At 48.6% G+C, this 17,643-nt stretch overlaps 1 protein-coding gene across 10 annotated transcripts in view; it reads right to left on the reverse strand.

Moving 5' to 3' along the window:
* Positions 1-17,643, reverse strand: part of AZIN2 (antizyme inhibitor 2) — a 42,037-nt gene that overhangs the window by 23,915 nt on the left and 479 nt on the right. For 6 of the 10 annotated variants that reach the window (XR_013413374.1, XR_013413375.1, XM_015134344.3 and 3 more), the window contains 7 exon segments: positions 16,903-17,079; positions 15,117-15,290; positions 7,310-7,482; positions 6,102-6,236; positions 4,804-4,969; positions 2,220-2,382; positions 915-1,027 (listed from right to left, as the gene is read on the reverse strand). Coding sequence is in view for 8 of the 10 variants with exons in the window: in XM_015134344.3 (XP_014989830.3) it covers positions 915-1,027; positions 2,220-2,382; positions 4,804-4,969; positions 6,102-6,236; positions 7,310-7,482; positions 15,117-15,290; positions 16,903-17,007 (1,029 nt within the window). In the remaining 2 variants the exon portion in view is untranslated. 10 annotated transcript variants of the gene reach the window in all.

The raw sequence follows: 17,643 nt of genomic DNA on the forward strand, positions 1-17,643 counted from the left end.
TGGGAAGAGTCCGGGCGTGGTAGTTCGTGCCTGAAATCCCAGCACTTTGGGAGACCAAGGTGGGTGGATGATTTGAGGTCAAGAGTTCGAGACCAACCTGGACAACATGGTTGAAACCCCGCCTCTACTAAAAATACAAAAATTAGCCGGGAGTGGTGGCAGGTGCCTGTAGTCCCACCTACTTGGGAGGCTGAGGCAGGAGAATCACTTGAACCCAGGAGGCGGAGGTTGCAGTGAGCTGAGATCGCACCACTGCACTCCAGCCTGGGTGACAAAGTAAGACTCCATTTAAAAAAAAAAAAGAGAGACAGAGATGGGAAGACACAATGGAGAGGGGAAGATACAATGATGTCTGGTTTTCTTTCTTTTCTCAAAGATGCCCATTAAAGGTGCTGGAGGCCCTGGGCTGGGTTCCACAGGCTAGGAGGAATGTTTTATGTATTCCTGTTCCCCTGTTATTACAGAAAAACCCACTGTATATGAAGTGTTTCTACTTCCAGGAATTTACCACAGAGCTGTAACCTCAACATATATTCACAAGGCTCAAAAAGAGAAAACCAAATGTCCAACCACTAGAGTTAGATTGGTTAAAATACTATATAGTCATCAAAAATCATGTTGTCAAAGATCAGTTAATGGCATGGAAAGAGCTACACCCCATATAAATGGAAAAAGCAGGTTACAAAACAACATGATTCCAATGTCATGAAAAAAGTATAAGGCATTTTTTAAAGTATGTAATGCTCAGAGTCTTTCTCTGTGTGGTAGGATTATGTGGGATAACCTTCGTCATCCTTGCTGTCTATTATGGACAATAAATATGTTTGGCTTTTTAAAAATTAGATAAAAACACAACAAATGTTATTGAAATACACACACACAATTGAAAACAGGCCCACATGGGGTAAGCTCACCTTCTGCAGGATGGGGGTAGGGCAGATGTTGTCAAACAGGACTGAGTTGAAGATCCCATACACGCCCTCATCAAGGTGGTACACAACGGTCTTGGTGGTGGAACCATTTTCCTCTGCAGGAGAGGAGGGGTCAGGGCAGCACAAATAGCAATGTGAGGGGGTGGTAGTGGGGCTGGCACAACAGTGGGCTCAGCAAGAAAGCAAAATGACTGCCCATTCCTCAACCATGAGGTGGGGCCTACAACACAAGCCATCAGCGGTCATCCTCCCAATGACATGGGTTCACTGCCGTGTTGGGAACACTCACCCTTGCAGCCAAGCAACCTTGCCCAGGACGCACTCCCCTGCCTGCATCTCAGCCCCTAGATGCCCCAGCAAAGGCAGAAGTGCAGCCCACCCAAACTCAAGACCCCAAAAGGTTAAGCTACTTGCTCAGAGGCACATGATAGGGCAGTGGATGAGCCAGAATGAGAAGCCAGGTCTCTTGGTTGGATCAGATGGGACAATCCCCCAGGTCTATAAAGGAAGCCAGACGAATGCCACACACGAACACAGGACATTCTGCCTGGAGCCCACCGCCCTTCACATGAATTCTCTCTGGGGAGGAGCGCACGGTCCTGAGGCTCCCCGGGTCCCAGAGCAGAGGGCAAAGCCTCAAGATGAGAGTCCCTGAGACCTGTCACTCACAGGCTGCTGTCCCTGACCTATCTGGAAGGGCAGGGAAGAGCACTGATGTTGGTGATGTGGGCCCAGAAGCTCTGAGTCAGCCTAACCTGAACTTGAATCCCAGCACTGCCCCTTATCAGCCATGTGACCTTGGGCTAATGACTCAGCCTCCCCCTGCCTATGTTGTCATCTGTAAAGTGGACTCAAACAAATGTAAGCTGTCACTAATTATTTTCATTATATTATGAGAAGCAGTAGGATGAGTAGGAGTCTGTACTTTGGAGAGGAGACAGACATGGGGTCAAATGCAGGCTCTTACTAGCTATTAAGCTGTTCACTTGTATTCTCTTTGGCTCTCAGTTTCCTCATCTGTAAAATGGGGTCAATAGAGTATCTATTCTCTCTAAGGTTGTTTTGCTCTCAATCTTCACAAAATATGAACACGCCTAGGAAAAAAAGATACTAAATAAACGTCTTGGGGTGGGGTGACTTGATTGTAAGTTTCCCTAAAGCAAGAACCCATTCATTCTCCAGATTCCCCCATCCTCTGCCACTGGGTCTAAAACCAGACCCTGCTCAGCCAACCACTGTCTCCAGCTTCAGGGGAGAACAGGGCTCCACTGCCCACCTGGCACCTACCCTCCTTGCCAGGTTGATCCAGCAGAACCTCCTTCTTGGCAATGATGCTGACTGCCACGGTGAAGGCCGAGGTCACGTAGTAGCGCCCCAGCTCAGCAAGGATGTCCACACCACAGCCCTCTGGGAAGTACAGGTCCAAGGCTGAGTTGATCACAGAAGCAATCTGGTAGGAGGAGAATGGGGAGACAATTATGTGTTTGAAATGTGGGCTTTATGGCCAGGCGCGGTGGCTCATGCCTGTAATCCCTGCATTTTGGGAGGCTGAGGTAGGCGGATCAAGAGATCAGGAGATCGAGATCATCCTGGCTAATACAGTGAAACCCCAAACCCCGTCTCTACTAAAAAAAAAATTAGCTGGGCGTGTTGGCACATGCCTGTAGTCCCAGTTACTCGGGAGGCTGAGGCAGGAGAATCACTTGAACCCGGGAGGTGGAGGTTACAGCCACCGTACTCCAGCCTGGGTGACACAGACTCCGTCTCAAAAAAAAAAAGAAATGTGGGCTTTATGCTGAAGACTTGCTACAGATCCAAGTCTATTTCTTGAAAGCTGCTTTGATTTCCGGAAGAAGGATTTGGCACTGCTAAGGCTCCAGCTGGTAACTGTGGACAGCTGGCCAAGAAGGTAGGAGGGGGACAGAGCTGGGAAGAGAGCCTCATGCTTGTGTAAATCACCCTCCGGTAGACAGCCTCATGCTTGTGTAAATCACCCTCCTTCATGGCCCCACGATGGGAAGGGGCACTCTTCATATCACACTTGGTACTCAGATTCCAGAAGCCCTGATGTGGATCTCTTTCATAAATAACCAGTTTGTTAAATACAGCTGATCCTTGAACAACACAGGTTTGAACTGTGTGGGTCCACTTATGCATGGATTTTCTTCTGACTCTGCCACCCTGAGACAGCAAGACCAAGCCCTCCTCTTCCTCCTCCTCCTCCTCAGCTTACTCAACTTGAAGACAATGAGGACAAAGACCTTTATGATGATCCACTTCCACTTAATAAATAGTAAATACATTTTCCATTCCTTATGATTTTCTTAATAATATTTTATTTCTGGTCAGGCATGGTGGCTCATGCCTATAATCTCCCTCCCTTTGGGAGGCTGAGGTGGGCAGATCACTTGAGGTCAGTTCGAGATCAGCCTGGCCAACATGGTGAAACCCTGTCTCTACTAAAAATACAAAAAATAGCTGACATGGTGGCTTGCACCTGTAATCCCAGCTACTTGGGAGGCTGAGACACAAGAATCGCTTGAACCCGGGAGGCGGAGGTTGCAGTGAGCCGAGATCATGCCACTGCACTCCTGCCTGGGTGATAGAGTGAGACCCTGTCTCAAAAAATATATATATATATATACATTTTTTTTTCTGTAGCTTACTTTATTGTAAGAATACAGTATGTAATACATATCACATAAAATATCTGTTAATTGGCTGTTTATGTTATCATTAAGGCTTCTTGTCAACAGTAGGCGATAGTAGCTAAGTTTTGGGGGAATCAAAAATTATATGCAGATTTTTGAGTGTGTAGGGGTCGCTGCTCCTAAGCTCTACATTGTTCAAAGGTCAACTGTAATACACTTGATTACAGAAAATTCAGAAAATACGGAAGAGGAAAAAGAAGATAAAAATCACTCCTAATTCTATCACCTAGATGAATCTAATTATTGTTAACCTTTTGGAGTAGTGTCTTTAATTACTTTTTATACAAACACTATTTTTTATTATAACCATGATAGGACTCTGTATATGTTTTTAGAACCTGTTTTACTTAATAGACTATGAATGACCTCCCTACATTAAGTAAATGTTTTCATCAAAAGAATGTACCATAATTTAACCAATCCTGAGCATTAGATGGACTAGGGAAGTCCATTGGACTTCTGTTATGAACAAAGCTAGAACTGTCATCTTTGAGGCAAATTCTTTGAGACTATCCCAAATTATTTCTGTAAAGTCAATTCCTAGATGTCGGTATTCCTGAACGAGGCGCCTTCCAAGAAGAGGCGACCTCTAGTGGTTGCAGTGGGAACTGCTAGGACACATTTTTCTTGGCTTCACCTCACAGTGGGTAAGGAAAAGGGAATGGAGGAGAATGGACAGGGAGCAGACCAAAGGTTGGTTTTCCTTTCCCTGCCTTCCCACCTGATTTCTCATCAGCCCACCTGAGGGTGAAGAGGCCTATCCCGCCCCTTAAAGAACCTTATGACTTATGTAAATATGTCCTGGTTATGCCTCCAATTGGCTGGTGAAGTGCATGGCAGGTAGAACCAGGTTCTGCTTTGGGCTCGGAAAGTGATGTAACTTCTGTGAGCCTCAGCTTGTTCAGCTGTAGCACAGAGTTAATAAGTAGTGAGATCGACCAGGTGGCTTTGGGTTTAGAAAGCGATGTAAGCTCTGTGAGCCTCAGCTTGCTCAACTGTAGCACAGGGTTAATAAGCAGTGAGATCACCCAGGTAAGCACCAAGCACGGCATGCAGTGCATAGGACCCACGCACAGTGGTCTCCCTCCGATCATCTAATCCCTCCATATCCCCCTCCCCCACCATAGAGCCCAGCACGACACTCCCAGCTCCAGGGTTACCTCCTCAAATCTCACTTTGGCCCCTTCTGTGCCAGGGAAGCCGCCACCAAGGTCCAGAACGTGCATCTTGTGACCCAGCTCGGTGCCCATTTCAAACACGAGCCGGACATCTGCGATGGACTGAGCATAGGCCTGAGGGTCAGGACAGCCACTGCCAATGTGAAAACTGGGAAGAGAGGAAGAGCCTCGGCTGACATGCAGGGCTCCAAGTGCCACCACCTGAGCCCCAGCCAAGAGTGACGTTGGGCAGGCACATGAGACAGTATGCCCATTTTACAGATGCAGTGACTAAGGGCCTGAAATGTTAAATGAGTTGCCAAGGGCCATATGGCAAGGGAGGAGTGGACAGGAGGCTCGATCCAAGGTCTCCTGGCACTTGGTGCTCCTCCCATCCCTCCTTCTGGGATGAGAGCCAGGACCCCCAAGTCAACCAGATCTGGCTGTGCCTCCCAGTCAGCAGGGTGGCCTTGGCAGCTTACTCAGCTTTGTTTTAGTTTCCCCACCTATAATGCGGAGACAAGACCCACACCACACAAAGCTGAGAGATAATGTGCATGAAGCACTTAGCACAGCAGCTGGCACATCCTAAGTACAGAATAAACAAAGTCCTATATTAGGTAGTTCATTGTTCATTAGGTAGTTCATTATTACCCCTTCCATATCCCTGTAAGAAAAGAGGCACACAGCTGGGTGCAGTGGCTCACACCTGTAATCCCAGAACTTTTGGAGGCCAAGGCAAGAGGATTGCTTGAGCCCAGGAGTTTGAGACCAGCCTGAGCAATAGAGTGAGCCCCCATCTCTACAAATAAAAATTAGTCAGGTGTGGTAACACATGCCTGTGGTCACAGCTAATTGGGAGGCTGAAGCGGGAGAGAGAATTGCTTGAGCCTAGGAGGTCAAGGCTGCAGAAACCCATGATCATGCCACTGCACTCCAGCCTGCCTAGGTGACAGAGTGAGACCCTATCTCAAAAAAAAAAAGAAAAGAAAAAGAAAAGAAAACGAGCCCCTCAAGAGTGCAGCTGCAAAACCTTTGTCCTACAGGCTGGTAAAACTCCCTCAAAGCCAGGTCCCTGGATGGAACTTCCTAGGACAAGACCTTCTGGGGACCCTGGGGCTGGGGAAGGGACCATTCCAAACCTCCTTTTCAAACAGAGGAAATTCTCAAATGGCAGAATTCCAGGCCCAGGGACAGGCCCTGCTGGGAGGCCCTGGGGAAGGTCTCTTACAGAATTAATTCCTGGGAAAGAGGCAGGGAGCCTAGTGTGGGAGGGGATGGCAGGGGTTCCCAGTGCTCACCTCACACCCACCACCTCCACATGGCTCTTCTTGGCATTTTCAAGCAGGTGTCTGCAGGATTTCAGTGACACTCCAAACTTCAGGCTCAGGCGGCTCAGGGAGTGGGAGTCATCAGTAGCAATGCACAGAACCATCCTGATGAGACACGCAGTGCCCCTCTGCTGGACAAACCCTGTCACCCCGCCCCAGCCACATCTCTCAATCAAGGGCTATGAGCTACATGGCTCAGAGCCACCCAACCCCACAGGCTCCCTGACCCCTCCCTCTCCCTACACAGCCAATCAACCTTCAAGTCCTATCCAATCCATTCCTTAAATGTCCCTGGACCCATTCCTGCAGCCCCTGCCCTTGTCCAGACCTCACCAACTCTCCTGGGGCAGCTCCAGTCCCTCCAAATCAGTCTCCACACCAGTCAGAGCTTTCAAACTTGTCATGTATGAGAGGAACCATTTTTAAACAAAGCCTTAAGGAGGACCCATTAACACGATGGAAGCTGCTTTGGATGGACTACAGTGGCCCATCACCTGCCCCCCAACCTTTCACCCGAAGGCCCCTCCTGGGAAGTCCAAGGGTGTCCAGTAACCGTGTAAAAGGCACAGTCAGAGCAAAACGTCCAGCACTGACCCCTTCGAAAGTCCATTTGCATCGGGTCCCCACCCCCGACCAGGATCTCCTTCACCCCCTGCACATAGCATGCTGCAGCCACACTAAGTTTCTGCTTACTCTTAAATGCCCCATGCTGTTTCCAACCTCAGTGCATTTGCTTATGCAGTTCACTTTTATGCCCTCTCCAAATTCTATTCATTCCTCAAGGCCCGCTTCAAATGCCACTTGCTTCTTGAAGCTTTCCTGACCACTCCCTCAACTCTCTCAAGCCTGTGACTTTGGCTTCCATAACACATGGGTCTCACTCCACCTGGGGCTTTAACCAGTTATTTCTGCCTTTGTTCCAGCTAGACCCTAGCATCCTGGGTTCAGTCCAGGAGAACCTACCCCAACCTCCTGCAACTGTGACTGGGTCCAGGACAGGGTGACCTGCCCCAGCTCCACCCCCTCACCCCACCCCCACCCTCACTCCACAGCCCAGCCTTCCCACAGCCCAGCCTCCCCTCGGCCCAGCCTCCCCAGCCCAGCCTCCCCACAGCCCAGCCTCCCCACAGCCCAGCTTCCCCACAGCCCAGCCTCCCCATGAGTGGTTCTCAGCTTACTTGGCACTGGGGTGGCTCTTTACCACCTTTGCCAGCTCCATCTCATTGTCAAAGCTCAGCAGCTGGATCCCATGCTTGGCAGCATATTTGATCTGTGCAATTTGCTTACAGGGGTTGGCGTAGATGATCTTACTGGCAGGGACTCCAATATGCTGGACCAACTCCATCTCTGCCTATGGGGCCCCAAAGGTGGTGGTAAGGAGGCACCAGAGCCTGCTGGCCCATGGAACCCAAAGAAGCACAGATGAGGGCAAAGTCATAGCTATGCATAGGGAGGCCCGTAACAGGTGGGTCTTGCTCTAAGACAACAGATACATAGAAATCAGGAGTTACATGGATTCACCGTTTTTGATAAGCGGGGCTGCCATGTACAGCCATGCAGGTGGTGCACTGCACAATCCTGGGGGATGGGCGGTCCCATTCAGAATAAATACAGAGTAGATTTGTATATTTATTACAACTTCCTGGCAGTAAAGCATCTCATTCTAAGAAAATCAGTATATTTATTATAACGATTAAGTGTCTTAAGGGTACGTTTTCTAATTTTCACAAAGGCGTTATATGGACTCATGGTAGCCCTGACAACAGGCTTCTGACACATTTTTCTGGCAAATTTAAATGTTTAAATATTACTTGGAAAACAGTATGGAGGTTCCTCAAAAAAACCTAAAAATAGGACAGGGCACAGTGGCTCACGCCTGTAACCCCAACACTTTGAGAGGCCAAGGCGGGCAGATCACTAGAGGCCAGGAGCTTGAGACCAGTCTGGGAAACATGGTGAAACCCTATCTCTACTAAAAATACAAAAAATCAGCCAGGCATGGTAGTGCATGCCTGTAGTTCCAGCTACTCAGGAGGCTGAGGCAGGAGAATCACTTGAACCCAGCAGGTGGAGGCTGGAGTGAGCCAAGATTGCGCCACTGCACTCTAGCCTGGGTGACAGAGCCAGACTCCATCTCAAAAAATAGAATTACCAACTACCGTATGATCCAGCAATCCAGTACTGGTTATACATCCAAAGGAAAGGAAATCAATGTGTAGAGGAGATATCTACACTCCCATGTTCAGTGCAGCATTATCCAAAATCGCCAAGATATGCAAGCCACCTAAGTGTCCATCACAGATGAACAGATAAAGAAAATGTGATCCACATACACAATGGAATATTATTCAACCTTAAAAACGCAGGAAATCCTGTCATTCACGGCAATATGGATGAGCCTGAAGGACATCATGTTAAGTGAAATAAGCCAGGCACAGAAAGACAAACATGTATGACCTCACTTATATGTGGAATCTAAAAATGTCAAACTCAGAGAAGCAGCCTAGAATGGTAGTTGGGGTCGATGGCTGGGGTCGATGGCGAAGGGGCAGTGGGAAGAAGTTGGTCACAGGATACAAAGTTTTAGTCAGGAAAATTAAGCTCAAGAGATCTAATGTGCATCGTGGTGACTATAGTTAATAACAACATATGGTACACTTGGAAATTGCTAAGAGAATAGACCTTAGGGGTTCTCCCCACCAAAAAAAGGTAAGTATGTGAGTGAATGCCTAATTAGCTTGTTAACCATTCCACAACACGTACATATATCAAAACATCATGTTGTACACCATAAATATGTACCATTTTTATTTTTTATTTGTCAACTTAATAAATAATAAATATGTTGCTGGTGTATTAGGAAGTCCACCAGACCAAGGGTCTTTTGGACAGAGATCACCCCACTCCAAAGGCCTACTCTGTGCACAGCCCTGTGCTGAGTGTGCAGGGTGTGCTGGCTCAGCCCTGCTCCTCTTGGGGGCTCCTCCTCATCCCCTTTGCAGAACATGGGTGCACCTGATTGCTGCATTAATGATACGAACAAATGATGATGATGACGATGATGAAGATCATGATGATGATGACAGCAACTGTGTTCATTCAGCACCTGCCACAAGCAGGCCCTGAATTAGATGTTTTACATCGGGTGTTAGCATACTTTTTCTATAAAGAACCAGAGTAAATATTTTAGGCTTCGCAAGCCACACAGTCTCTGTCACAACTTCTCAACTGCCTTTGTAGCACCAGAACAGCCACAGCCAAAGCATAATTGAATGAATGTGGCTGTGAGCCAATAAAACTTCATAAAATCAGGTTGGGGGCTGGATTTGGCCCTCTGTCCATAGTTTGCCAACCCCTACTTTGGATTCACCCTTTTATTCTGTCCTTGGAAAGAACCCATTCAGATGGGTATTAGCTCCAATCTACAGAGACGGAAACTGATGCTCAGAAAGGCTATGCAGCAATAGGTGGCAGAATGAATTTTCGAATTCAAGTCTGACTCTCCACGAATAAACAAGAGAAGAGAGAGCCAGTTTTGAAACATGGTGAGAGGCATAAGAGTCATTTTTAGCCATTCTCATTTCGTAATAAGAGTCTAATTTTAATTTAGCAACTTTTCAGCACTAGATATTTATAAGCACTATTTCATTTAATCCCAACGACTATGCCATGAAATATTTACTGGCTACATTTTATGGAGGACGAAATTGAGTTCAGCGAGGTCCACCTGTCTGTGGTGACACAGTCAATCAGTAGCAGAGTGGCACACAAAGGTCAAGCTCCAGAGCTGGGCTTGCTGCCACCACAGCTTGCTTCCCAGGGGCAGATGTGGCCCACCCCGAATCTGAGTGGATGTGGACCTGCGTTTTTGTTCCCTGCCTCACCACATGATGTGAGAGGAAGAAGCAGTGTTAGCACTTTGGGGACCTGTGATTGAGCTTTGATTATAATTCTTTAAATTTTTAAAAACATATATATGTTTTAAATAGAGACAGGGTCTCACTACGTCGCCCAGGCTGGGCAACTCCTGGGCTCAAGCAGTCCTCCTGCCTTGGCCTCCCAAAGTGCTGGGATTACAGGTGTGAGCCATGGCACTCAGCCTAATTATAAATATTTAAATAAGTGTTGTCATTCACTGTAGGCATATCCTGTGCCAGTCACTGCATTAAGTATTTTATATACATTCTCATTTAACCTTACTAATAATCTTATAAGGTAGGGAACAGAGGTTCAGGGAGGTTAAGTGATTTGTCCAAAGTCACACAGCTTTTAAGTGGCACAGATGGGATTCTAACTGTCAGCCCTTAGCACACCAGCTCTTAACCTCACTGCTAGAACGGGAAATGCAACCTCAATGCTGCACTGACGGGTATCTTCTGAGCATCTGTTGAGTTGCCAGGCTCTGTGATAGGTGTTAATAAAACAAGTGGTGACTAAAGCACAGAGGCTTTCTGAGACCATGGAGCTTTCAGGCTGGTGGGGAAGACAGGCATGGCAGTCCCAAATGAGCACCAAATAATGATGGAATTACAAGTGGTTAAGAGCTGGGAAGAAAAAGTACGTGCTGCAAGAGACCTGGGTGTGAGGGGCAAAGGACAACCTCAGGCTCAGATATTTAAACTGAGCCCTGCAGGAGGCCTCAGCCAAGCCAAGAGGGAAGGAAAGAATCTAAGAATGTTTCCAACAGAGGAAGTGGCCTGTGCAGAGGTTCTGAGGCAAGCGGTGCCGAGCACTTCAGCCTGATCAAGGAACAGAGAATGCTGGAGTGGCTCGAGCAGAGCAAGTTAGCACAGTGAGGACAATGAGGTCAGAGGGAGGGGGGCAGAGCTGCCAAGGAAACATGTTTTACCCTGTATATGATGGGAAAGAGTCTAAAGGGTTAGGAAGGGAAATGACATGTCAGATTTGCATTTTAAATACAACGTCTACAATGCCTATCTGGCTACCTGAGGGAGGGCCCAAGGGGATTCTGGAGGAATAGACTGTGATGGTCAGTGGCTATCACCATCGCCCTGGGGGAGATGACAGAGCCAGCTCCAGAAAAGCGGGCAGATGTGTTCTGGAGGCAGGGCTGGCAAGCTGGGTGACAGATTGCACGTGGTGGTGAGGAGGAGGATGTCAGAGGGAACTCCCACACCCAGCAGACTGAGGGGGCCCTTCAGGAGGGGGAAGGGGGACATCAGGAGTGCATTTGAACACGCCAGGTTCCAGGCATCTCCTCGTATCAAGTCAACTGGATATATAGGTCTGAGCTGGAGATTAAAATGTGGGAAGCAGTGGCATATTGATGGTATTTAAAGCCATGGGAGGAGATAACCCTTCTTCTTCTGAGAAGAAGGAGGGTTTACAAGACAGGGAGGTCTAAGAATTCAGAAGAATGCTACCATTTAGAGAGTGGCAGAAGACGAGGAGAGATGGTGCCCAGGACCTGCAGAGGTGAGGATGGAGAACGTTTCCAGGGGATGAAGAACAATATGCAGATTAGAAAGCTATTCCTGTAAATGCAAATCTTGTCTCACAGCTTGTGTCTGGATGGGAAGGAGCTGTCTCAGCTGTAAGAAGTGCCTGATGAGGTGGGGTCGAAGCCGTGTTCTCTTTCATCTTATACACTTCTGAAGCCTTTAAAAGTAGGACCATATGTTACTGTTGAGTCTTTTTTTTTTTTAAAGAACACCTTGCTGGCCAGGTGCGGTGGCTCACGCCTGTAGTCCCAGCACTTTGGGAGGCCGAGGCAGGTGGATCATGAGGTCAGGAGTTCAAGACCAGCCTGGCCAACATGGTAAAACCCCGTCTCTACTAAAGAAACAAAAAAGTAGCTGGGCGTGGTGGCGGGCACCTGTAATCCCAGCTGCTCGGGAGGCTGAGGCAGGAGAATTGCTTGAACCTGGGAGGCAGAGGTTGCAGTGAGCAAAGATCATGCCACTGCACTCCAGCCTGAGAGACAGAGCAAGACTCCATCTCAAAAAAAAAAAAAAAAATACTACATATCCACCAAAACCATGCTGGTGATTATCTATGGAGACATAAAGCTGATGTCCTAGTTTATTTTGGGGTGAATGAATCAATGTGTTATTTGATATGTATTATTAGTTGACAATCCATGTTTAAAGTAAAGTGCTCACTGGATCCTGCGGATCACTGGGGATGTTGGTAAGAGAAAATTCTTTGGAGTAGTGAAAGTGGAGGCTGAGAAGCAATGGCTTAAGGAAGGAGTGCTGAAGGAAAGAAAAAATGGGGGCGGACAGGTGACTGCAGACAACTCGGTCGAGTTTGGTCACCAAAAGAGAGCAAGGGATTGGGCTGGAAGAGGATGTGGTGTCCAGCAAAGCCTTTTTAAGATGGGAAGATACTGAGGGAGACAGAAAGGGAGGGCAAGGGATGGGGGCAGGGAAGATGACACAGTGGTCCTCGGGCAGGTGGCATAGGTAGACCAGAGTCCCTGAGCAAGCCGTGGCCCCGGCACCTGTCCAATGCGTGCCTGTCTGCACATCCAGCCCTAGCTTATGCCAGGCCCTTGGTCAGTGTCCACTAAGGCACAACGCTGTTAAGCATGGCCACCTGCTATGGCCGACCAGAAGAGGGCAGCCTTGGCCTTCCAAGAAAAGCTGTTAAGTCCAGGAGCCACCTCTCCAGAAGTGCACCAAAAGGTCTGCGTGATCCCATCGCAGGGAGGGGGCTTAGGTCTCTCCTTGCCCCTGCAGTTGGCTGAGGGCATCCATCGCTGGCTGAATCCCAGCTCAACTATCCTCTCCTTAGCGACCTTGGAAAAGACAGAGTCCAAGGCAACTCAGCAGGACTCAAGCTGCCACCACCCTGGTACGGAACCTCCATCTCTCATTTCCTTATACGTTAAATGTGTCCTCACCAGGCTACGGTCAGAATCCCCATTTAAAAAATAATAATTACCTCACAGGGCTGTTGCGAGAGTAAAATGAGATCATGTACAGAAAACAGTTGGCAAAGTGCCTGACACAACAGACGCACTCAGCAAAGGGCAGATGCTTCTCCAGTCCCTGTTGTCATCAAGGTCTCCCTGAGCCTTAACACTCCACTCTGCCCTTTCTTCTAGAGAACTGAGCCCCTCCCCCTGGGGTTCCTGAAGCAGAAAACTAGGCAGTGGGGTTTGGTCCTGTTGTTCACCCTAGACCTCAGGGACTGAAAGGATCCTGCTCCTTCTCATCCCACGTGGAGGCCCAGGGCACTGTAGGAAGAAATGGGAAGCGTGCATGTCCTGGCTCTGCTACCCACAGACGGCTGGCCCCACAGTTTCCTCAACTGTAGAACAGCCGTCTCTCCCGCTGTGTGCCTCACAGAGCTTCATGGAAGACATGCACAAAACGAGGTGTGCAGAGCTTGAACTAAACCAAAGACAAGGGGAAGCACCTCATCTACCATGAAAGGCGTTAACATTCGGTCCCTGATACAGGTTAACCTGCTCGTTCTAACCATCCCCGCCAAATGCACACCTCTCCCCAACCTGGAGTCGCTCCAGCCCTGTCATCCTGCCCAGGACTCCAGGAGTCCTTTCTAGAACTCTTCTCACAACATCCAGCCATATTAGGCAACCATTACTAACCACCAAGAAAATGGTGCTAAGGACACTATCACAAACCAGTGCCCACTGGACTTGCTCCCACCTCAGGGCCTCTGCGCTTGCTGTTCCTGCTGCCTGAAATGCCCTTTCCCTGGTTATCCACCTGGCTTGATCCGTTGGCTCTTTTGGGTCTGTATTCAAGTCTCAGTGAACCCTTCCCTGGTCAAACTATCTAAAAGTACAATCCTCTCTCCCAATATTCCTTACTTCCCTTTCCTGCTTTCTCTCTACAGCGTTTTCCATCTAAAATACTACATATTTTCATTATTTAATCTGGTTTTTTTTGTAAACAAGCTCCATGAAGGAAGGGCTTTTGTTGTTTTATTTTGCTCACTGCCAAATCCCCACCTAGAATAGCACTTGGCCTCAGAGGAAATGCCCAATTAATATTTGCTGAATTAATAAATGAGATACTTTCAAAGCTCTACTTAGTTGAAACTTTATAGCTTAAAGGCTCTTATCTAGCAAGGACAGAATGGAAATAAACTAAGCATTCAACTCAAGGACAGCAGTCTATCAATTCTGTATTGCTAGCCCTGCCTAGCACAGTGACTACCACATTATAGGAGTTCAGTGGATACTGAACGACAGTAGATAAGCAAAGTTAATCTAAAGTGGCCATGCGCGGTGGCTCACGCCTGTAAACCCAGCACTTTGGGAGGCCGAGGCAGGTGGATCACCTGAGGTCAGGAGTTTGAGATCAGCCTGGCCAACATGCTGAAAGCCAGTCTCTACTGAAAATACCAAAAAATTAGCCGTGTGTGGTGGTGCATGCCTGTAATCCCAGCTACTTGGGAGGCTGAGGGCAGGAGAATTGCTTGAACTCGGGAGGTGAAGGTTGCAGTGAGCCAAGATGGCACCACTGCACTCCAGCCTGGGTGACAGCAAGACTCCGTCTCAAAAAATGAAAAAAATAAATCTAAAGAGAGCAGGAGGGAATGAAGACAATGGCAGAAATCAAATTAGAAAGACAGAATTGGTGGCAACAACAAAACTACAAGGACTAGTTAAGAAAATGCACCATCACACATTATTATGATTATAAAAGGAAAAAGAAAAGAAACCAACAATATGGAGATATGTTGGTTTTGTTTTAATTAGAAGAACATCATGTATAGCTCTGTGCCAAACAAATTTGCAAATCTCCATTAAAAAGATGAGCTTTCTACCAGGGACGCAGAAGATTCCAATCTGGAACTTCAAGGCTGACAAATTCCATGCTCGTTTCTCCCTCCCTCATCCCTTGAGACCCCTCCTGAGTGGGTGGTCTTCCCAGAGGGCAAGGACCAACTGCAGGTACCTCTTGCTCCCCAGAGCCCACCTGCACTAGCCTGGCCATGTGTGTGTTGAGTGGGCATGGAGGGTCAGTGCACCGTGGGGGCGGGGCTCACCTTGTTGGCACAGCTGAAGCCCAGCCCCAGCTGGGCCAGAACCTTCAGCACACCTGGGCTGCTGTTGCACTTGACAGCGTAAAAGGGCCGGACTCGTGGCAGGCACTTCAGAAAGCAAAAGTGCTTCCTCACTATGGCACCCAGGTCAGCCACGAAGAAGGCAGCGACCTCGTCCTGAATGACAAGAAGTGGATGAATATGAGACCCCATCCAGCTCCCATCCTGTGCATGCCATCCATGATCCTTCCAAGTACCTGACCCAGGTTCAGTTCTGGCCACAGAGCTACCCTGCTGTAAAGTGTTCTGGGCCTCCCCAAGCCTACACGACAGAAGGCAAACTCCTCAGTCTGGCATTCAAGGCTCTGTGATCTAGCCCCAACCCCTCCCCTCAATGTGGCTAAAACTCCAGCTGTAGGTTGGATCATTTTCCCACGTTCAAACCTTTGTTCCCACCATGACCTCTGCAGAATACCATTCCCACTCCTGTGTCTGGCAAAATCCTTAAAGTTTCACTCATATGCCACCTTCCCCAAACCAATAAGGCAACTCTGCTTTTAGATGCTCCCACAGCATTTGCACGTGCTTCCAAGGTATCAGAACTGCATATGCATCCATCCATTCTAGAAAAGGGTAAATTCCCTAAAGGCAGAAGCTGTGACCTACAGCTCATTGCCTTCCAAACACAGGTGTTCGATGAAGCCTTAAGCTCATCCCACTGACACTGCAACCGATGCCTATGGACAACTGTTCATTGCAGATGTGCTAAAGGCCAAACATGTATGAGGCTGTGGGTGAGACCACATTACTTAAATGTGGAAGGGACCCTTCCAGAGTTCCTTCCCTGAGACTCAGTTTCCCTTTCATGCAACACTTTTTTACTCATGCCCAGTTGGTGCCAAACATTATGCTAAGAGACAGAGATGACCAAACAGTACTGTTGCTCTGAAGGAGCTTGGGTCTGGAAGAAAAGGAACCCCTTAAGTACTTACGAGTCCACTCAGTAGATGTTAGATGGCAGTTTCTACAAGGTGCAGTGCGGGGGCATGGAGAAAGAAAATACAAAATCTGCCTGGGGCGATCAGGAAAAGGCAACACTGATGAGAAGCAAGGAATGACTAGAAAGGGCTAAAGAGGGGAAAGGCCGAGAGAAGGATGCTACAGGCAGAAGGAATAGCCTGGGCAAAGGCATGGTAATAGGGCACACGGCATCATTGGGAAACGCAAAATTAGTCATTCAGCTTGAAGGAGCATAATATATACTGTGGGGAAAACTGGGAGTGGGGAAAACTGGGAATGGGGCTATGGAGGCAGGGAAGCTCTGACTTGATCCTGTAGGCAGTGGGGAAATGCCAAATTCTGATATTGAACAGGACTATGATACATTTGGAGGGGGTGGCATGAGACAGGGAGGAGATCAGGGGGCCTTTGGAGAGAGGAAGACTAAGCTAGAAAATGAGGTTCCACATAAGCACATTGGAGGGTTATTTAAGGAGGCAGAATTCACAGGGCTTGGTAATGCCTAGATGTGGGCGGTGAGGGAGAGGGGGCAGCAGGACAGGAATCGCCGGTTTCTGACCTTGGAGGACTGGGTAGAAAGGCAACATAGGAGGGGAGGTTTGGGGGCAAGGACCAAGAATTGGGGATAAATTGAGCCCCTCTCTTGCAAATAGCAAGGATTGCGTACCAAATAAGTGAAAGGATAAGATGAGGGCCCTAGGGACCCTTCCTGAGAAGGCAGCTGATCTGTACAGGGGACGGGGACCCACCCCCATTCCCAGCCCCTCACCGTGGTGGCCTCTGAGGCCCCCAGAGTGAGTTCCTTCAGCAGGTCTCGGGTACTGAAGCCCTCCTCCACCATCACAAAGTCCGATTCACTCAGGTAGCCAGCCATGCCTTGCAGGAGGAGCTGACGGGCTGGATGGAGCCGCTGCTGCAGCCGCCGCCTTAGAAAGTATGCAACACACTGCGGGGCGGGGGGAGATGAAGGGAACAGCTGGGGGGCCAGCTCCGCTGCCCCACTCACCTCCCCAGGCCAGGGAACCCAATCCCGTCACAACCCGCCCCCAGCACAAGCCCGGGGTTCATTAGGCAAGGGTGGAGAAAATAAAGAATCCCGGATTTCAAACGGAGACAAGGCACTGTATGTCCAAATGTCACTGCCTCTCCGAGTCAGTTGCCCCACCAGTAAAATGGATGAATTGTTTTGGAGAGCCTTCTCAGTTCTGAAATTCTGGATTTCAGGAAACAGTGAAAGAGAGATGGAACAGAAAATCTGAGAAACTTGGGTGGGGAAGTTTCCAGGGCGCCCCCAGTCTTGACCACGCCCACCCAGAGGGTAGCCGGTGGCCACGCCAAGGAGTCTCAGCCTGAGAGTAAGAGCTTAAGTTCGAGTCCGCTCTCTACTGCTTGACCTCGGGTACCCTCTGACCCTCTTCGGAGCCTCACTTTCCCCAACTGTAAATGGGGGCTGGACTGATTCTGACATGCTAGAATTCTAGGCGTGCCTGGGGGCGCCACGTGGTGGGTG

This window comes from Macaca mulatta, chromosome 1 (genome assembly GCF_049350105.2).
Source record: "Macaca mulatta isolate MMU2019108-1 chromosome 1, T2T-MMU8v2.0, whole genome shotgun sequence".
Taxonomy (NCBI): domain Eukaryota; kingdom Metazoa; phylum Chordata; class Mammalia; order Primates; family Cercopithecidae; genus Macaca; species Macaca mulatta.